Genomic DNA, 21,734 nt, shown 5'->3' on the forward strand with positions numbered 1-21,734 from the left:
CCAGATCGTGGCCTGTGGGTTAGTGGAGGTCAGACCTCAAAGACTTGTTGTAACTTTACCTGGACAAACATGACTCTTGTCATCCTACCTTCTGTTTGGTGTGATGTCTTCATTAGAGGTGTGACCACACACAGATCCCACATCTTAATGTCTTTTTACAGCTACAAGGCTGGCCAGCATATGGAAGATAAAAAAAGATGGAGGCCATAATATAATGTAGTAATTTTTATGATAGCTTCAAATTCATTACAAATATATATATATGGTAACACATATTCACCATTAATTACTTGCTTATTAACATGCAAATTAGTGACATATTGGCTCTTGAAGGCCTACTGAAACCCACTACTATCGACCACACAGTCTAATAGTTTATATATCAATGATGAAATATTAACATTGCAACACATGCCAATACGGCCTTTTTAGTTTACTAAATTGCAATTTTAAATTTCGCGCAGAAGTATCATGCGGTAACATAACGCGTGTGTGCGTGACGTCACGCATTGTAGAGGACATTCAGTCCCAGCACCATTCACAGCTATAAGTCATCTGTTTTCATCGCATAATTCCACAGTATCTGTGTTGCTGAATCTTTTGCAATTTGTTCAATGAATAATGGAGACGTCAAAGAAGAAAGCTGTAGGTGGGAAGCGGTGTATTGCGGCCGCCTTTAGCAACACAAACACAGCTGGTGTTTCCTTGTTTACATTCCCGAAAGATGACGGTGAAGTTTTACTATGGAACAGAGCAGTCAAGCGAACACGGTTGGATTGGACCACATACACAAAGTACAGTGTATTATGCAGCGATAATTTCGAAAGATCGTGTTTCGAAGAGGGTCCCTTGTGAAGTGCAGAGATGGGCATCGCCACCACCCGTCGATTGGTGCTGAAGAAAGGTGCGGTGCCGACCTTCAGGTTGTACAGGTACGACCATATAATCTCACTAAAACACTAGTATCACAATAAGCAGATAAGGGATTTTCCAGAATTATCCTAGTAAATTTGTCTAATAACATCTGAATCTCTCCCACTGTATAGTCTTTTTTTTCTAGTCCTTCACTCTCACTTTCCTCATCCACGAATCTTTCATCCTCATGCAAATTAATGGGGAAGTCGTTGCTTTCTCGGTCCGAATCGCTCTCGCTGCTGGTGGCCATGATTGTAAACAATGTTCAGATGTGAGGAGCTCCACAACCCGTGATGTCACGCGCACATCGTATGCTACTTCCGGTACAGCCAAGGCTTTTTTATTAGCGACCAAAAGTTGTGAACTTTATCGTCGATGTTCTCTACTAAATCCTTTCAGCAAAAATATGGCGATATCGGGAAATGATCAAGTATGACACATAGAATGGACCTGCTATCCCCGTTTAAATAAGAACATCTCATTTCAGTAGGCCTCTAATTAGTCATTATTAAGTACTTATTAATGCCTTATTAATGCCTTATTCTGAAGGGCTTTATTATACAAGAAGCAAGCCATTAACTAAGAGTCTTCCCTCAATAAAACCTCAGAATTATTATTAGTAACCCTAACATTAAGCCTAATATGTTGCCCTAGTATGCAAATAACTCTGAATTAAGTCTTTGTTAATTTAATAAGCAATTAATTAATTGTGAATATGTTCCCCATACTAAAGTGTTAGCATATATATATATGTATATATATATATATATATATATATATATATATACATACCCATATATATATACATACACATATATACACATATTTATATACACATACATATATATACATATGTATGTATATATATATATGAATGTGTATATAAATGTGTATATATGTGTATGTATATATATATATGGGTATGTATATATATATATATATATATATATATATATATATATATATATATTTGTATATAATATTTGTGGGTGGCATTGTCTCAAATGGCGTCCTTATGTTAGCTTTTGCAGGAGAGCTTTGTCAAAGAAAGAAAAAAAAAAGGCTTCACCACACATCTTAAAATGAAACCTGGATGTACACTTGCAATGAACTATTGTGGGATGGAAGTTTCAAGTAACAAAACAAGACTGCTAGGACTCATAATGACGTCATCTCATTAAGGACAGCTGTGTATAAAAAAAAAAAGGCTTCACTACACATCTTAAAATGAAAGACGAGCCAACTCCACTATTGCGGACCTCTGACATGTGAAATAGTAGCACAATATAATAATCCAACAACACAACACAAGAGCTCTAGCAGACACCATGCACTCTCTGCAGTTAAGTCAGCCACCAACCACCATCTTCCTTCTTGGACTGGTTGAGGTCTTTTAGGCCACAAACCTCGGAAAGGCTTGATTAGTGCTTGGAGTTGTTGATCAGTAGAGGTTTGGCCATCTCCAGGATGTCCAGGTTAGGGTCCAAGGACCTGCCCAGACCTTCCAGCACCATGATGGCCAGGACCATGGATGCAAAGTTACTCTCCAGCTTCACCTGGACCAGAGGAAAAGGTCAGGAGTCATGGAAGAAAGATGGCGGTGGTATTTATTACCTTGTGTTTGATGAGGAGACCGAAGACTCTGGACAGCAAGTCGGCGACTTGGATCTGCAACACAAACCATCTGATGGAGACACTTTCGCTTCTATGTTTACCAACAACAACAACAACAAACCTTTCTGTCATTGCAAATCATTTTCAACCCATATTCAATTGAATTATGCAAATAATCATTAACTTTAGAATTTGATGCTAGCAACACGTAACAAAGAAGTTGGGAAAGGTGGCAAGAAATACTGATAAAGTTGAGGAATGCTCATCAAACACTTATTTGGAACATCCCACAGGTGTGCAGGCTAATTTGGAACAGGTGGGTGCCATGATTGGGTATAAAAACAGCTTCCCAAAAAATGCTCAGTCTTTCACAAGAAAGGATGGGGCGAGGTACACCCCTTTGTCCACAACTGCGTGAGCAAATAGTCAAACAGTTTAAGAACAACGTTTCTCAAAGTGCAATTGCAAGAAATTTAGGGATTTTAACATCTACGCTCCATAATGTCATCATATGTTTCGGAGAATCTGAGGAAATCACTCCACGTAAGCGGCATGGCTGGAAACCAACATTGAATGACCGTGACCCTCGATCCCTCAGACGGCACTGTATCAAAAACCGACATCAATCTCTAAAGGATATCACCACATGGGTTCAGGAACACTTCAGAAAACCACTTTCACTAAATACAGTTGGTTGCTACATTTGTAAGTGCAAGTTAAAGCTCTACTATGCAAAGCGAAAGCCATTTATCAACAACACCCAGAAACGCCGCCGGCTTCGCTGGGCCTAAGCTCATCTAAGAAGGACTGATGCAAAGTGGAAAAGTGTTCTGTGGTCTGACGAGTCCACATTTCAGTTTTTTGGGGGAAACTGTGGACGTTTGTCCTCCGGATCAAAGAGGAAAAGAACCATCCGGATTGTTATAGGCACAAAGATGAAATTCCAGCATCTGTGATGGTATGGGGGTGTATTAGTGCCCAAGGCATGGCTAACTTACACATCTGTGAAGGCACCATTAATGCTGAAAGGTCCATACAGGTTTTGGAGCAACATATGTTGCCGTCCAAGCAATGTATTATGGACGCCCCTGCTTATTTCAGAAAGAAAATGCCAAGCTACATGTTACAACAGTGTGGCTTCGTAGTAAAAAAGTGTGGGTACTAGACTAGTCCGCCTGCAGTCCAGTTCTGTCTCCCATCGAAAATGTGTGGCGCATTATGAAGTGTAAAATACGACCGCGGAGACCCCGGACTGTTGAACGACTGAAGCTCTACATAAAACAAGAGTGGGGAAAGAATTCCACTTTCAGGTCTTCAACAATTAGTTTTCTCAGTTCCCGAACGTTTTTTGAGTGTTGTTAAAAGAAAAGGTGATGTAACACAGTGGTGAACATGCCCTTTCCTAACTACTTTGGCACATGTTGCAGCCATGAAATTCTAAGTTAATTTTTATTAGCAAAAAAAAAATTACAATTTTATGAGTTTGAACCTCAAATATGTTGTCTTTGTAGTGCATTCAATTGAATATGGGTTGAAAAGGATTTGCAAATCATTGTATTCCGTTTATATTTACATCTAACACAATTTCCCAACTCATATGGAAACGGGGTTTGTACAATCAGTGATGATCACTAAGTTTATGAGATGGCCTTTTGAAGCAGAGTGTTAATTAGCTTTGGCCACAATTCATCAAATACGCTCATGATGCAATAAGTTGAATATTGCAGACACATTTGTTACTGGATACTTCTTAATAGGCTTTATATGTGTAGCTAAATGCAAATAGAATTGTCTGATACTTCAGATGAGTTTCACACTTCATTATTGTTCAATTAAGGACACTTATTACCTACACGTAGCTCATGTGCAATTGTGTGCTTAGCTGTTGTGCAGCTGCTCGTCGCCTCTAGCCTACCATATTTACCTTTTGCAAATGACTGAAATAGAAGAAAAGACTTATTGGGAGGACATTCAGATGCTAACTGTCCAGCTTTGCACAAGTAAACACCCTGCAGGGTTGCTTGTATCGCACATGATATCACACACCAGTAAACATGCAGCAGCATTACTTGTATCACACATGATATCACACCAGTAAACACGCTGCAGGGTTGCTTGTATCGCACATGATATCACACACCAGTAAACATGCAGCAGCATTACTTGTATCACACATGATATCACACCAGTAAACACGCTGCAGGGTTGCTTGTATCGCACATGATATCACACACCAGTAAACATGCTGCAGGGTTGCTTGTATTGCACATATCACACACAAGTAAACACGCTGCAGGGTTGCTTGTATCGCACATGATATCACACACCAGTAAACACGCTGCAGCGTTGCTTGTATCACATATCACACACAAGAAAACAAGCTGCATGATTACCTGTATCGCACATGATATCACACACAAGTAAACACGCTGTAAGACTGCTTGTATCACACATGACATCACACACAAGTAACAATGCTGCAGGATTGTTTGCATTGCACATGATATCACACACCAGTAAACATGCAGCAGCATTGCTTGTATCACATGATATCACACACAAGTAAACACGCTGCAGGACTGCTTGTATCGATATCATCCGATACTTGCTTTTTTCCCTGGTATGGGACCAATACTGGGAAGCGTGGTTTAAAAAGTACACGTGGTGCTAAAGCCGACAGATATGGCGTCTTTGTGAGGGAAATGAGCAAGGCACCTTTCCAAGAGACAGCGTGTTGCTGAGGGCGCCATCCACCAGCTCCGCCATCTCCTTCTTGAAGCGCGGCACGTCCTTGCACTCGCTGGCGCGGGCGTGGTGCAGGATCAGCTCCGCCACGCGGTCGCCCTGGCGGGACAAAAGCCGCTCACAACGCTGTCGCCTTGGGGTGTGCGGGCGAGGTGTACCTGTCGCAGCACCACGGCGGTGAAGACGGCCTTGAAGTTGGCCAGGTCGTCCTTCTTGAGGTGGGCCACGATGCCGGCGTCCAGCAGCACCAGCTTGAAGGGACTGGGCCGGGGTCTCAAGCTGACCACCACCGTGTCCCACAAGTCTGTGAGTGTGGTCAGACCCGGGTCTGTGGGGCCGGCAGCCGGGCTGCTGCTTTGCACCAGGATGTTGCCTGGGTGGAGGTCGCCGTGGACAAAGTTGTCCACGAAGATCTGGAAGAGGAATAGACAACTTTAATAATGATTTGGAGTACAGGAGAAAGTAGAACAGGGGTCACCAACGCGCCCGTAAGGACCAGATGAGTCGCCCGCTGGCCTGTTCTAAAAATAACTCAAATAGCAGCACTTACCAGTGAGCTGCCTCTATTTTTTGAAATTGTGTTTATTTAATAGCAAGCTGGTCTTGCTTTGCTCGACATTAATTCTAAAAGAGACAAAACTCAAATAGAATTTGAAAATCCAAGAAAACATTTTAAAGACTTGGTCTTCACTTGTTTAAATAAATTCATTTATTTTTTTACTTTGCTTCTTATAACTGTCTGAAAGACAATTTTAGAGAAAAAATACAACCTTAAAAATGATTTTAGGATTTTTAAACACATATACCTTTTTACTTTTTAAATTCCTTCCTCTTTCCTGACAATTTAAATCAATGTTCAAGTATTTGTTTTATTGTAAAGAGTAATAAATACATTTTAATTAAATTCTTCATTTTAGCTTCTGTTTTTTATATTATATTTATATATTTTATATTTATATTTGTGAAATATTTCTTCAAACTTATTATGATTAAAATTCAATTTGGCAAATCTAGTAAATCTGTAGAATCAAATTTAAATCTTATTTCAAAGTCTTTTGAATTTCTTTTTAAAATGTTTGTTCTGGAAAATCTAGAAGAAAAAATGATTTGTCTTTGTTAGAAATATAGCTTGGTCCAATTTGTTATATATTCTAACAAAGTGCAAATTGGATTTTAACCCATTTTTAAAAATGTCATCAAAATTCTAAAATTAATCTTAATCAGGAAAAATTACTAATGATGTTCCATAAATTATTTTTGTAAGTTTTTCAAAAAGATTCGAATTAGCTAGTTTTTATCTTCATTTTTTTCGGTTGAATCTTGAATTTTAAAAGAGTCGAAATTGAAGATAAACTATGTTTCAAAATTTTATTTTCATTTTTTTCCTGTTCTCTCCTCTTTTAAACCGTTCAATTAAGTGTTTTTTACATCATTTATTCTCTACAAAAAACCTTCCGTAAAAGGAAAAAAAATGTATGACGGAATGACTGACAGAAATACCATTTTTGATTATATATATGTTTTATTTATTAAAGGTAAATTGAGCAAATTGGCTATTTCTGGCAATTTATTTAAGTGCGTATCAAACTGGTAGCCCTTCGCATTAATCAGTACCCAAGAAGTAGCTCTTGGTTTCAAAAAGGTTGGTGACCCCTGCAGTAGAAAATGGATGCATGGTAGACCCCTGTAACAGTAAGCTGCTGGCTACTGCCATCTTGTGGACTTAGTAGCACACTACATGAATAGGTGTCGCGCGCTTGTGTGACAAGTTTATACGTCGGATAAAGACTAGTCAAAATATAACAGCGGTTAGTTCATCATTGCGTGAATCAGTGCTTCTTTAAATAGCAGCTGTCAGTTGTAGTTCACTTGTCCACCACTTGGGGCAGTAAAGACAATATTAAATTAAAGCTGCAAGCAGCAATGCCCCCGCCACCCAAGCCCAGATAAGCGGTAGAAGATGGATGGATGGATTATTACACAGAGAAAAAGTTGTATACACATGTGTTATACATCAGTCTCATAGTAATAACAGTTGTAAAGTGGCTTGGGCATTTTATAAGGAAGCCTTGGTGCTGCCATTTTGAGACTAATGCATGGTGAATGTAATAATGCAGTTGTTGTATTGAAGCGGGAATAGCAAACTTCCTGTTGATTTTAGTTGGGAATGGTCAGTGTATGAAATATAGGTCTCAGTGAGACCTATATTGAGGTTTTTGTTTCATGTGTGTATGACAGTCCTACAGTTTTGTCTGAGCAGAAAGCCGCCATTTTGTGACAACAGCAGCAGCGCGATGGTTCTTTGCGGGCTCATAAAATCCAAACCGGGGTAGTAATTAAAACTTTAACTTTTAATCCGAAGGGTTCAATCTCTCTTCTGTGCTTATTTGAAGCCGAAACGACAAACGGCCTCAGAGAAATAATGTTTGAAAAAAAGCGACATTTTTTAGCCAACTTTTGTATTGAAGTGGAAATTGCAAACTTCCTGTTGATTTTAGCCGGGGGATGTGAGTGTATGAAATATAGGTCTAACTGAGACCTACATATAGGTTTTTGTTTCATGTTTCTACAATGTACCTACATATAGGTTTTTGTTTCATGTTTCTACGACGTTCCTACTGGAAGTTATAGGCAGTTGTGTCTGTTTTCTTCCTAGGGGGCGCTAGAGCGCAATTTTGAGTTTTGGGGTTTGGTTTTTTGATTAGATCGCAATTTTCGCCAGTCCTGATGTGTGTTTCAAATTTGGTGAGTTTTGAAGCATGTTAAGAGGGACAAATTACAGCACAAAGAGGCAGCGGTATAATAATAAATAATAATAATAAAACCTTAGAAATTCAATAGGGTCCTCTGTCCCAAAGGGGCATCGGTCCCTAATTAAAGCTGCAAGCAACGATGGACGGGACCGCTTTGGCTGCTGCCCCCGCAACCCAAGCCCAGATAAGCGGTAGAAGATGGATGGATGGATTATTAAACAGAGAAAAAGTTGTATACAGATGTGTTATACATCAGTCTCATAGTAATAACAGTTGTAAAGTTGCTTGGGCATTTTATAAGGACACCTTGGTGTCGCCATTTTGAGACTCTAATGCATGGTGAATGTAATGCAGTTGTTGTATTGAAGTGGGAATAGCAAACTTCCTATTGATTTTAGTTGGGGGCAGTCAGTGTATGAAATATAGATCTCAGTGAGACCTACATTGAGGTTTCTGTTTCATGTGTGTGTGACAGTCCTACAGGTTTGTCTGAGCAGAAAGCCACCATTTTGTGACAACAGCAGCAGCGCAATGGTTCTTTGCGGGCTCATAAAATCCAAACCGGGGGAGTAATAAATACTGATAAAGTTGAGAAATGCTCATCAAACACTTATTTGGAACATCCCTCAGGTGTGCAGGCTCATTGGGAACAGTTGGGGGCTGTGACTGGATATGAAAACAGCTTCCCAAAAAAATGCTCAGTCTTTCACAAGAAGGATGGGGCGAGGTACACCCCTTTGTCCACAACTGTGTGAGCAAATAGTCAAACAGTTTAAGAACAACGTTTCTCAAAGTGCAATTGTAAGAAATTTAGGGATTTTATCATCTAAGATCCGTAATATCCTCAAATGGTTCAGAGAATCTGGAGAAATCACTCCACGTAAGCGACATGGCCGGAAACCAACATTGAATGACCATGACCTTCGATCCCTCAGACGGCACTGTGTCAAAAACCGACATCAATCTCTAAAGGATATCACCACATGGGCTCAGGCACACTTCAGAAAACCTCTCACTAAATACAGTTTGTCGCTACATCTGTAAGTGCAAGTTAAAGCTCTACTATGCAAAGCGAAATCCATTTATAAACAACATCCAGAAATGCCGCCGGCTTCTCTGGACCCGAGATCATCTAAGATGGACTGATACAAAGTGGAAAAGTGTTCTGTGGTCTAACAAGTCCACATTTCAAATTGTGTTTGGAAATATTCGACATCGTGTCATTCGGACCAAAGAGGAAGCGAACCATCCAGACTGTTATCGACGCAAAGTTCAAAAGCCAGCATCTTTGATGGTATGGGGGTGCATTAGTGCCCAAGGCATGGGTAACTTACACATCTGTGAAGGCACCATTCATGCTGAAAGGTACATACAGGTTTTGGAACAACAATATTCTGCCATCTAAGCCCCGTCATTTTCATGGATGCCCCTGCTTATTTCAGCAAGACAATGCCAAGCCACATTCAGCTCTTGTTTCAACAGCGTGACTTTGTAAAAAAAGAGTGCGGGTTCTTTCCTGGCCCGACTGCAGTCCAGACCTGTCTCCCATCGAAAATGTGTGGCACATAATGAAGCGTAAAATACGACAGCGGAGACCCCGGACTACTGAACGACTGAAGCTCTACATAAAACAAGAATTGGAAAGAATTCCACTTTCAAAGCTTCAACAATTAGTTTCCTCAGTTCCCAAACGTTTATTGAGTGTTGTTGAAAGAAAAGGTGATGTAACACAGTGGTGAACATGCCCTTTCCCAACTACTTTGGCACGTGTTGCAGCCAAGAAATTCTAAGTTAATTATTATTTGCAAAAAAAAATTAAGTTTATGAGTTTGAACATCAAATGTCTTGTCTTTGTAGCATATTCAACTGAATATGGGTTGAAAAGGATTTGCAAATCATTGTATTCCATTTGTATTTACATCTAACACAATTTCCCAACTCATATGGAAACGGGGTTTGTACTTTGTGCTCATGCTATTATTATGTTGTGTGAGTATTCCTGGAAGTAATTATACAAGATATGTATGTAATTATACACTTAACAGTGTTTGTCCTCACAGACAACGTGAATGTCAACATTAATTGATGAAGATTACTTTACAGCGTTCTTTTAAAAGACACAAACAGCAGCTGTGATAAATGGAACAAAGTTTAGAGAAAACCTTTTATTTTTAAATAAAGTATTTGACAAATCCTGCGATGAGATGGCAACTTCTCCAGGGTGTACCCCGCCTTACGCCCAATTGTAGCTGAGATAGGCGCCAGCGCCCACCACAACCCCAAAAGGGAATAAGCGGTAGAAAATGGATGGATGGATGGATGGATATTTGACAAATGAATATCTTATGAAGACATTTTAGGAAGTAAATATCTTTTGTATGCAAAAAAATGTTATATTTTGCTAATTTCATTATGTGTTGTATTGTTGATAAATAATAATTATTATATCTGAGTGATTATTGAAGCTTTTTTTTTCTTTCTGCTCCTTTTCACACACAACATGTGTTTTTTCTAAATTCATTTTATTTTAATATTACTATTGTTTTTTTTCAGAGGACAATACCGTATTGGAGATGCTATTTTGTGAGAGTTGTGTAAATAGAAACTACCGGTAAGTTGTTTCAATGAAATGAAAATATATTTTTTTCTAACATGTGGGAAATGAGCAACTAAGAAGTTGCCTACAGCCACAGCTGTTAATTACAACAAGGTGTCATACTTCACCTTTAGTAACAAGGTTATTGCCAAACTAATGGTTTAAAAATAGAAGTTTGATGTCACCATTTTCAGCAGCGTGTCCACACCCATCCTGGCGATCCTTTGCTTCACTGCCTGAGGAATCTGCTCTTTCAGGAAGTTGGAGATGGGCTCGCTCTCCTGCCAAAGAATAACGTGGCGTGTCACCTTGACATTTTCCCTTTGCACGCTTCATCACTCACCTCAAAGGTTTCAACCAAAATAGTCCTGGTGACAAAAGGCCGTAGTGGGGTGGGAAACTTGACGTAGTCCACCTGCTGGAAGTTCTGCCGGAAGAGCTCCATGTTCTTGGCCTCGAAGCGAAGGTCAATCTGGAACACAGTGAGCTGCTTGACTTGACGAGACGATTAGTTTTTCTTTGCTTTGCCTTATTTTGTTGTCCAATGACATCACCTCAGAGGAAACATGGCATGTGAAAGGCCTACTGAAATGAGATTTTTTTTATTCAAACGGGGATAGCAGGTCCATTCTATATGTCATACTTGATCATTTCGCGATATTGCCATATTTTTCCTGAAAGGATTTAGTAAAGAACATCGACGATAAAGTTTGCAACTTTTGGTCGCTAATAAAAAGCCTTGCCTTTACCGGAAGTAGCAGACAATGTGCGCATGACATCACGGGTTGTGGAGCTCCTCACATCTGAACATTGTTTACAATCATGGCCACCAGCAGCGAGAGCGATTCGGACCGAGAAGACGATGATTTCCCCATTAATTTGAGCGAGGATGAAAGATCCGTGGATGAGGAAAGTGAGAGTGAAGGACTGGGGAAAAAAAAGACGAGAGCAGTGGGAGCGATTCAGATGTTATTAGACACATTTACTAGGATAATTCTGGAAAATCCATTATCTACTTATTGTGTTACTAGTGTTTTAGTGGGATTATGTACATTAAAGTCGGAGGGGTGTGGCCACGGGTGTGGTGATCGGCAGTGTCTTTGAGGGAAGCCACGTTTCTCGACGAGGCGAAGCAGAGGCAGCCGGTCGGGCCGGGCTGAGCTTTTTTTCCCCTCCACGGTGGAAGCATCCCACGTTCGGGGGCGGCCGGTCAGTGCAGGCAAGAGAGTCGCAGCTGCCTCTTTGACAGGTGCACGAGGAACGACGCAAGCTCCGCTCATGTCTAAGGTAAGAGCCGACTTATTACCACAATTTTCTCACCGAAACCTGCCGGTTGACATGTGGTAGAGAACCATGTACGCTTGACCGCTCTGTTCCATAGTAGATCTTCACCTACGAGAATGTAAACAAGGAAACTCCGGCTGTGTTTGTGTTGCTAAAGGCAGCCGCAATACACCGCTTCCCACCTACATCTTTCTTCTTTGACGTCTCCATTATTAATTGAACAAATTGCAAAAGATTCAGCAACACAGATGTCCAAATTACTGTGTAATTATGCGATTAAAGCAGACGACTTATAGCTGGGATCGGTGCTGGTACAAAATGTCCGCTACAATCCGCGACTTTTTCAGCAGGATAATTCGCGCAAAATTTAAAATTGCCATTTCGTAAACTAAAAAGGCCGTATTGGCATGTGTTGCAATGTTAATATTTCATCATTGATATATAAACTATCAGACTGCGTGGTCGGCAGTAGTGGGTTTCAGTAGGCCTTTAAGTCTTTTTTTGTCATCACGCAGCTTTTTACACATCAACAATTGCGATGTGAAGTCAATACACCGCCTACCACTTCCTTGCATCCACCACATGTCATCAAAGGGGGTTTTTATCATGGCTGTAGTTTGACCCTGGAACAGATTATTTCAATTGATATCATTTCCTAAGCATATTTGTTCTTTTTAATCACAGCTAATCACCTTGAAAGTGCCACTGTGTTCCTTACATACTCTGTCGTTCACATACGTCAAAGCAGTGGTTCTCAAACTGCGGTAAGCTTAAGAATCACTTAAATATTCAAACACGGTGTTACTGTTCAAACTGTGTGTAATATTACAGTGGCCATAAATATCAAATATAAACTTTGCCTTGTTTATAATGACAATTTAGGCCTACTACACTACTGTATTTTAATGTTGTCTTTATGGTGGTACTTAATGAATACTTAGGTCTACTACAGTACTGTATTTAATGTTGTCATTGTGGTGGTATTTAATGAATACTTAGGTCTACTACACTATTGTATTTAATGTTGTCATTATGGTGGTACTTGATGAATACTTAGGTCTACTACAATATTGTATTTAATGTTGTCATTATGGTGGTACTTAATGAATACTTAGGTTGTCATTATGGTGGTATTTAATGAATACTTAGGTCTACTACACTACTCTATTTATTGTTGTCATTATGGTGGTACTTAATGAATACTTAGGTCTACTACACTACTGTATTTAATGTTGTCATTATGGTGGTACTTAATGAATACATAGGTCTACTACACTATTGTATTTAATGTTGTCATTATGGTGGTACTTGATGAATACTTAGGTCTACTACAATATTGTATTTAATGTTGTCATTATGGTGGTACTTAATGAATACTTAGGTCTACTTGACTACTGTATTTAATGTTGTCATGATGGTGGTATTTAATGAATAATTTGGTCTACTACACTACTCTATTTATTGTTGTCATTATGGTGGTACTTAATGAACACTTAGGTCTACGACACTACTGTATTTAATGTTGTCATTATGGTGGTACTTAATGAATACTTAGGTCTACTTGACTACTGTATTTAATGTTGTCATTATGGTGGTATTTAATGAATACTTAGGTCTACTACACTACTCTATTTATTGTTGTCATTATGGTGGTACTTAATGAATACTTAGGTCTACTACACAACTGTATTTAATGTTGTCATTATGGTGGTACTTGATGAATACTTAGGTTTACTACACTACTGTATTTAATGTTGTCATTATGGTGGTACTTAATGAATACTTAGGTCAACAATACTACTGTATTTTAATGTTGTCATTATGGTGGTACTTAATGAATACTTAGGTCTAGTACACTACTGTATTTAATGTTGTCATTATGGTGGTACTTAATGAATACTTTGTTCTACTACACTACTGTATTTAATGTTGTCATTATGGTGGTAATTAATGAATACTTAGGTCTACTACACTATTCTATTTAATGTTGTCATTATGTTGGTACTTAATGAATACTTAGGTCTACTACACTACTGTATTTAATGTTGTCATTATAGTGGTACTTAATGAATACTTAGGTCCACAAGATTAATGTATTTATATTATTGTCATTATGGTGGTACTTAATGAATATGCAGGTCTATTACACTACTGTATTTAATGTTGTCATTATGGTGGTACTTAATGAATACTTAGGTCTACTACACTACTGTATTTAATGTCATTATGATGGTACTTAATGAATACGTAGGTTTACTACACTACTGTATTTATTGTTGTCATTATGGTGGTACTTAATGAATACGTAGGTCTACTACACTACTGTATTTTAATGTTGTCATTATGGTGGTACTTAATGAATACTTAGGTCCACTAGATTAATGTATTTATATTATTGTCATTATGGTGGTACTTAATGAATACTTAGGTCTACTACACTACTGTCTTTAATGTTGTCATTATGGTGGTACTTATTGAATACGTAGGTCTACTACACTACTGTATTTAATGTTGTCATTATGGTGGTACTTAATGAATACTTAGGTCTACTACACTACTCTATTTAATGTTGTCATTATGGTGGTACTTGATGAATACTCAGGTCTACTACACTATTGTAATTAATGTTGTCATTATGGTGGTACTTGATGAATACTTAGGTCTACTACACTACTGTATTTAATGTTGTCATTATGGTGGTACTTGATGAATACTTAGGTCTACTACACTACTGTATTTAATGTTGTCATTGTGGTGGTACTTGATGAATACTTAGGTCTACTACACTACTGTATTTAATGTTGTCATTATGGTGGTACTTGATGAATACTTAGGTCTACTTGACTACTGTATTTTAATGTTGTCATTATGGTGGTACTTAATGAATGTGCTCCTTTAATGTATTTGATTTTTCCTTCTTTGTATCTGCACTGCAACCACAATGTGGGGTAACTAAAGTATATTGGATTCTAACACACTTTGCCTGCCAGAGAATAAGAAGATGGAGTATGAGGGCTCATTTGTGTTGCCTACTCTTATATTTAGTGAGCCATTGTCAGAAAAGCGGTTAGTCTAGTGGAGACTCTGATATAAAAGCAAGTATTGCTCCTCTCCAACAGTAAATGCTGTTTTACCTTGTCTAAAAGCAACTGCAAAAAGAAGCTAGTAAGAAGTATGTATTTTAATGTTTTTACTCACCTCCGTCAGCGATTTCAATGCCACAAATAGATTGCAGTCACTGACACATGCACCGTTTTTGTAGTTCGGCCTACCTGTTTGGTCATGAGTGTCTCAAACTCCTGGACTATCTCGCACAAGCTGAGCCACTTGAGTCCGGGCAGGCAGTGCAGGAGCCAACTGGCGGCCTTCATCAGCAGCAGGTCCATCTCCACCTGCCTTTTGATGCCTGGGTGGACCACCTTAGCAACAACAAGATACAAACCCCGTTTCCATATGAATTGGAAAATTGTGTTAGATGTAAATATAAACAGAATACAATGATTTGCAAATCATTTTCAACCCATATTCAGTTGAATATGCTACAAAGACAACATATTTGATGTTCAAACTAAAAACACTTTTTGCAAATAATCATTAACTTTATAATTTGATGCCAGCAACACGTGACAAAGAAGTTGAGAAAGGTGGCAATAAATACTGATAAAGTTGAGGAATTCTCGTCAAAACACTTATTTGGAACATCTTACAGGTGTGCAGGCTAATTGGGAACAGGTGGGTGCCATGATTGGGTATAAAAGCAGCTTCCGTGAAATGCTCAGTCATTCACAAACAAGGATTGGGAAACGGTCACCACTTTGTGAACAAATGCGGGAGGAAATTGTCAAACAGTTTAAGAACAACATTTCTCAATGGGCTATTGCAAGTAATTTAGGAATTTCACCATCTACGGTCCGTAATACCATCAAAAGGTTCAGAGAATCTGGAGAAATCACTGCACGTAAGTGATGATATAATGGACCTTTGTTCCCTCAGGCGGTACTGCATCAAAAAGCGTCATCAGTGTGTAAAGGATATCACCACTTGGGCTCAGGAACACTTCAGAAAACCACTGTCAGTAACTACAGTTTGTCGCTACTTCTGTAAGTGCAAGTTAAAACTACTATGCAATGCCAAAGCCATTTATCAACAACACCCAGAAACCCTGTCAGCTTCGCTGGGCCCAAGTTCATCTAAGTGGAAAAGTGTTCTGTGGTCTGACGAGTCCACATTTCAAATAGTTTTTTGGGGAAACGGTGAACGTTGTGTCTTCCGGACCAAAGAGGAAAGGAACAATCAGGATAGTTCTAGGTGCAAAGTTGAAAAGTCAGCATCTGTAATGGTATGGGAGTGTATTAGTGCCCAAGGCATGGGTAACTTACACATCTGGGAAGGCACCATTAATGCTGAAAGGTACATACTTGTTTTGGAGCTACATATGTTGCCATCCAAGCAACGTTATCATAAATGCCCTTGCTTATTTCTGCAAGACAATGCCAAGTCACTTGTTACAACAGTGTGGCTTCATAGTAAAAGAGTGTGGGTACTAGACCGGCTTGCCTGTAGTCCAGACTTGTTTCCCAATGAAAATGTGTGGCGCATTATGAAGCCTAAATAACGACAACGGAGACCCCGGACTGTTGAACAACTTAAGCTGTACATAAAACAAGAATGGGAAAGAATTCCACCAGAAAAGCTTCAACAGTGTGTCTCCTTAGTTCCCAAAGGTTTATTGAGTGTTGTTAAAAGAAAAGGTGATGAAACACAGTGGTGAACATGCCTTTTCCCAACTACTTTGGCACGTGTATCAGCCATGAAATTCTAAGTTAATTATTATTTGCAAAAAAAAATAAAGTTTATGACTTTGAACATCAAATGTCTTGTCTTTGTAGTGCATTCAATTGAATATGGGTTGAAAAGGATTTGCAAATCATTGTATTCCGTTTATATTTACATTTAACACAATTTTCCAACTCATATGGAATCGGGATTTGTACATAAGGACAAATAACATCGGGTTAGTGTTTGCTGAACTCACTTTGATAGCGACAGGTATCAAGTGATCTTTCTGGGAGATGTTTTGCTCATGCGGCCCCTGATCCACCTCCTTGTTCCCCTTCCAGAGATTCCACAGAGAGCTCACCACTCCTCCCAAACCAGGAATCTCCCACGCTTCCAGAAGGTCCTCGTTATCCAACTCCTCCACCAGCGTCTTGAAGGCCGGGTCTTCCACCTGGTCCTTCTTGGCCCAGCCTTGGTACACCTGAGCCACACACCCTGAACCCACTGGCTCTTTGCTCTGGAAGGTGAGAACCTTCCTCCATTGCTCCCCGAAGGCCCTCCTGAGACACTGTTTGGTGTGAGCCCAGGGATGGGGGCGCACCTTCACGTGGAGCCTGGAGAAGCGGTCGCAGAACTCCTCCGAAAAAATGTCCCGCCTGGTGCTGGCCCACTGGCCCAGCTTGATGAAGGCGGCACCGGAGCTTTCCGTCACCCACAGCAGGGCGTCCAGCCAGACGGAAGCCCAGCCAGTGGAGAGCAGAACTAAGGGGGAGAGGAGGAGAATGGGTCCAAATTTCAGGAGCAGGACTAACGCACGCAGTCCCAGGTGGAGGAGGAAGACCAGTTTGTGAACTTGGACTTTGATGAGGGAATTCTTCTTGATGGAGGCTGGCGCCAGAGAGGCTGCTTGGCATTTCGCCACCAAGGATGATGTGCCCCAGCACAACAATGCAACCTTGGGGATGTTTATCAAGAGCTGCCTTCTCTTCACCAGGTAACTACTAACTAGTCTGCTTCTCTGGACCAGGTGACACCTGTTGCAACTAACCAGCCTGCTTCTGCTGAAAATGGCTGCTTTTTGGAAGGTGGACCTCAAGTTTAGAAGAACGTGTCTCGCTCCAAACATTACCACTGCCATCATGACATGTGCCTCTAAACCAGGGGTCACCAACGCAAGTAGCCTGTAAGGACCAGATAAGTCGCCCGCTGGCCTGTTCTAAAAATACCTCAAATAGCAGCACTTACCAGTGAGCTGCCTCTATTTTTTAAATTTATTTACTAGCAAGCCGGTCTCGCTTTGCTCGACATTTTTAATTCTAAGAGAGACAAAACGCAAATAGAATTGGAAAATCCAATGTTATATTTTAGACTTGGTCTTCCTTTGTTTAAATATATTCTTTTTTTTTTTTTACTTTGCTTCTTATAACTTTCAGAAAGACAATTTTAGAGAAAAAATTCAACCTTAAAAATTATTTTAGGATTTTTTAAGAAATGTACCTTTTTACCTTTTAAATTCCTTCCTCTTCTTTCCTGACCATTTAAATCAATGTTCAACTATTTTTTGTTGTTGTAAAGAATGATGAATACATTTTAATTTGGCGACTTGTCCAGGGTGTACCCCGCCTTCCGCCCGATTGTAGCTGAGATAGGCGCCAGCGCCCCCCGCGACCCCAAAAGGGAATAAGGGGTAGAAAATGAATGGATGGATTTTAGCTTCTGTTTTTTCGACGAAGAATATTTGTGAAATATTTCTTCAAACTTATGATTAAAATAAAAAAATATATATTCTGGCAAATCTAGAAAATCTGTAGAAAATAATTTTAATCTTATTCAAAGTCTTTTGAATTTTGTTTAAAATTTTAGTTCTGGAAAATCTAGAAGAAATAATGATTTGTCTTTGTTGGATATATAGCTTAGTCCAATTTGTTATATATTCTAACAAAGTGCAGATTGGATTTTAGCCTATTTAAAACATGCCATTAAAATTCTAAAATTAATCTTAATCAGGAAAAATTGCTAATGATGTTCCATAAATTATTTTTTAAATTTTTTTTAAAAAGCTTCGAATTAGTTGTTTTTTCTTTTCTTTTTTTTCGGTTGAATTTTGAATTTTAAAGAGTCGAAATTGGAGATAAACTATGTTTTCTCCTCTTTTAAACCGTTCAATTGAGTGTTTTTTTTATCATGTATTCTCTACAAAAAAAAACCTTCCGTATAAGGAAAAAGAATGTACGACGGAATGACAGACAGAAATACCCTTTTTTCTTATACATATAAATATATATATATTTAGAATTATTTATTAAAGGTAAATTGAGCAAATTGTCTATTTCTGGCAATTTATTGAAGTGTGTATCAAACTGGTAGCCCTTGGCATGAAGTAGCTCTTGGTTTCGAAAAGGTTGGTGACCCCTGCTTTAAACTATTTCAACACGTCAACGTTATTTGTCTTGTAGCAAAGCTACATGCTACGTGCTACACATTACTTCACTGTCAACCTACTCGAAAAACTACAATGGAATGAAAATAGCATATCTGCCTTGGAAGTTCCTGTCGGCTGAAAAGTTATTTCTTCCACGAAGTTTTCATATTCCTGATGTTTATTTTCCACAACAACACGGCAGGGATGCGGCTTTACTTCCGGGTGTGTGCCGTCACCCCACGACGATCACGTGGTTGTTTTTAAAGCAACACGGCTTCCAAAATAGATTCATTAAAGCAGTGGTCCCCAACCTTTTTGTATCCGCGGACCGGTCAATCTCTAATAATTTGTCATGAAAAAGGGACGTTTTTGTCATGAAAAAGGGAGTTTTTTTGTGGTTGGTGCACAATTTGTAAGTGTATATTGTGTTTTTTATGTTGATTTAATAAAAAAAAAAAAAAAAAAAAAATATATATATATATTTTTTTTTTTAATATAAAAATATTCTGCGGCCCGGTACCAATCGGGCCACCGCCCAGGTGGTTGGGGACCACTGCACTAAAGCAGTGTTGTTCAACCTTTTTTGAGCTAAGGCACAATTTTTTTCATTGAAAAAATGTCGAGGCACACCACCAGCAGAAAATTTAAAAAAAAATTAAACTCAACAGCAGATATTGACAATAAAAATATGTTTTGCCAAGTGTTGGATAAGAATTCAAACCATAACCAAGCATGCATGACTTTAGCTCTTGTCTCAAAGTACTGTCACATCACGCCGTGACATATTTGGAGTTTTTTGGTGTCTTCTTGTGTTTCATGTGTTAGTTCTTGTCTTGCGCTCCTATTTCCGGGGGGTTTTCTTCTTTGGTTGGTATTTTCAATCAATCAATCAATCAATCAATGTTTATTTATATAGCCCCAAATCACAAATGTCTCAATGGACTGCACAAATCATTACGACTACGACATCCTCGGAAGAACCCACAAAAGGGCAAGGAAAACTCACACCCAGTGGGCAGGGAGAATTCACATCCAGTGGGACGCCAGTGACAATGCTGACTATGAGAAACCTTGGAGAGGACCTCAGATGTGGGCAACCCCCCCCCCTCTCTAGGGGACCGAAAGCAATGGATGTCGAGCGGGTCTGACATGATACTGTGAAAGTTCAATCCATAGTGGCTCAGTTCAAAGCGGATCCAAGACAGCAGCGAGAGTCCCGTCCACAGGAAACCATCCCAAGCGGAGGCGGATCAGCAGCGTAGAGATGTCCCCAACCGATACACAGGCGAGCGGTCCATCCTGGGTCCCGACGAGCGGTCCATCCTGGGTCTCGACTCTGGACGGCCAGTACTTCATCCATGGTCATCGGACCGGACCCCCTCCACAACTTCCTGTAGAAGTTTCCTGTCTTCCTTGAGGGCTATTCCGTGCACCTTTGACCGATCAAGACTATTTGAGTTGTCGCTATCCTTCTTTGTGGGGACTTTGTTGATTGTCATGTCATGTTCGGATGTACTTTGTGGACGCTGTCCGCTCCACACGCAGTAAGTCTTTGCTGTCGTCCAGCATTCTGTTTTTGTTCACTTTGCAGCCAGTTCAGTTTTAGTTCCGTTTAGCATACCCTTTTCTTAGCGGCACACGCCTTCTTTTTATTTTAGGTTTAAGCATTAAATACCTTTTTACCTGCACACTGCCACCCGCTGTTGTCTGCATATTGTGATTATGACAAACATCTATAAAGCAATTAACTACCTGATATGGAAGATTACATGGTTACGCTGCCAAGCTCTAGACAGCACAGACACTCAACAACGGCACATTTGCGGATTGTAATTACTGGTTAGAAAAAAATATTTTTAACCCAATTAGGTGAAATGAGAAAATATCTCACAGCACACTACTGTGCCGCGGCACAGTGGTTGAAAAACACTGCATTAAAGCAGATATGTCCAAACTTTTTCCACAGAGGGCCGCACACAGAAAAATTTAAGCATGCGGGGGCCATTTTGATATTTTTCATTTTTAAACCATAACAAAATATATGGATTTTTTTTTTATAATCCTTAGGGCTCCTGGGGAGCATAGAGGGTCTAAGTCACTAAAATGTTAAAAATAAGTCAAATTATTTTTATTACTTTTTATTTAATTCTTACAGTAAATCTCTATACCAACTTGAGGTTTATATAAAGTAAAATAAATAAGGTTTTATGCCTTATCTGTCAAAGACAACTTTGTTTTTTTATAGTAAAACTGAAATATGCAGTATTTATATCAGGGGTCACCAACCTTTTTGAAAGCAAGAGCTATTTCTTGGGTACTGATTAATGCGAAGGGCATCCAGTTTGATACACACTTAAAAAAACTGCCAGAAATAGCCAATTTGCTCAATTTACCTTTAATAAATAAATCTATACAAAAAAATTGGTATTTCTGTCTGTCATTCCGTCGTACATTTTTTTTCCTTTTGCGAAAGGTTTTTTGTAGAGAATAAATGATGAAAAAAACATTTAATTGAACGGTTTAAAAGAGGAGAAAACAGGAAAAAAATGAAAATTAAATTTTTCAATTTTGACTCTTTATAATTCAAAATTCAACCAAAAAGAAGAGAAAAACTAGTTAATTTGAA

The 21,734-nt window shown here is 39.1% G+C and overlaps 1 protein-coding gene across 1 annotated transcript; it reads right to left on the bottom strand.

Annotated features, from left to right (window-relative positions):
• Positions 1–1,889: 1,889 nt before the first annotated feature.
• On the bottom strand, positions 1,890–19,341 carry LOC133563007 (uncharacterized aarF domain-containing protein kinase 2-like). The gene is made up of 8 exons (XM_061916892.1): positions 16,943–19,341; positions 15,180–15,326; positions 10,967–11,095; positions 10,809–10,904; positions 5,433–5,687; positions 5,245–5,373; positions 2,530–2,583; positions 1,890–2,471 (listed from the first exon to the last, which is right to left on the bottom strand). Exons 1-8 carry the CDS (start codon positions 17,825–17,827, stop codon positions 2,337–2,339), a joined length of 1,830 nt encoding a protein of 609 aa, XP_061772876.1. The 5' UTR covers positions 17,828–19,341; the 3' UTR covers positions 1,890–2,336.
• Positions 19,342–21,734: the final 2,393 nt, after the last annotated feature.

The sequence above is a fragment of the Nerophis ophidion genome, linkage group LG12 (assembly GCF_033978795.1).
Source record: "Nerophis ophidion isolate RoL-2023_Sa linkage group LG12, RoL_Noph_v1.0, whole genome shotgun sequence".
Classification (NCBI taxonomy): domain Eukaryota; kingdom Metazoa; phylum Chordata; class Actinopteri; order Syngnathiformes; family Syngnathidae; genus Nerophis; species Nerophis ophidion.

Excerpts from the sequence above, each read along its gene's own strand:
- LOC133563007 (XM_061916892.1), bottom strand. The coding sequence starts at position 17,827 with ATGATGGCAGTGGTAATGTTTGGAGCGAGACACGTTCTTCTAAACTTG. Across the intron at positions 10,905-10,966 it reads TTTTGGTTGAAACCTTTGAG|GAGAGCGAGCCCATCTCCAA; the intron begins GTGAGTGATGAA and ends ATTCTTTGGCAG. Across the intron at positions 5,374-5,432 it reads CCGCCGTGGTGCTGCGACAG|GGCGACCGCGTGGCGGAGCT; the intron begins GTACACCTCGCC and ends TTGTCCCGCCAG.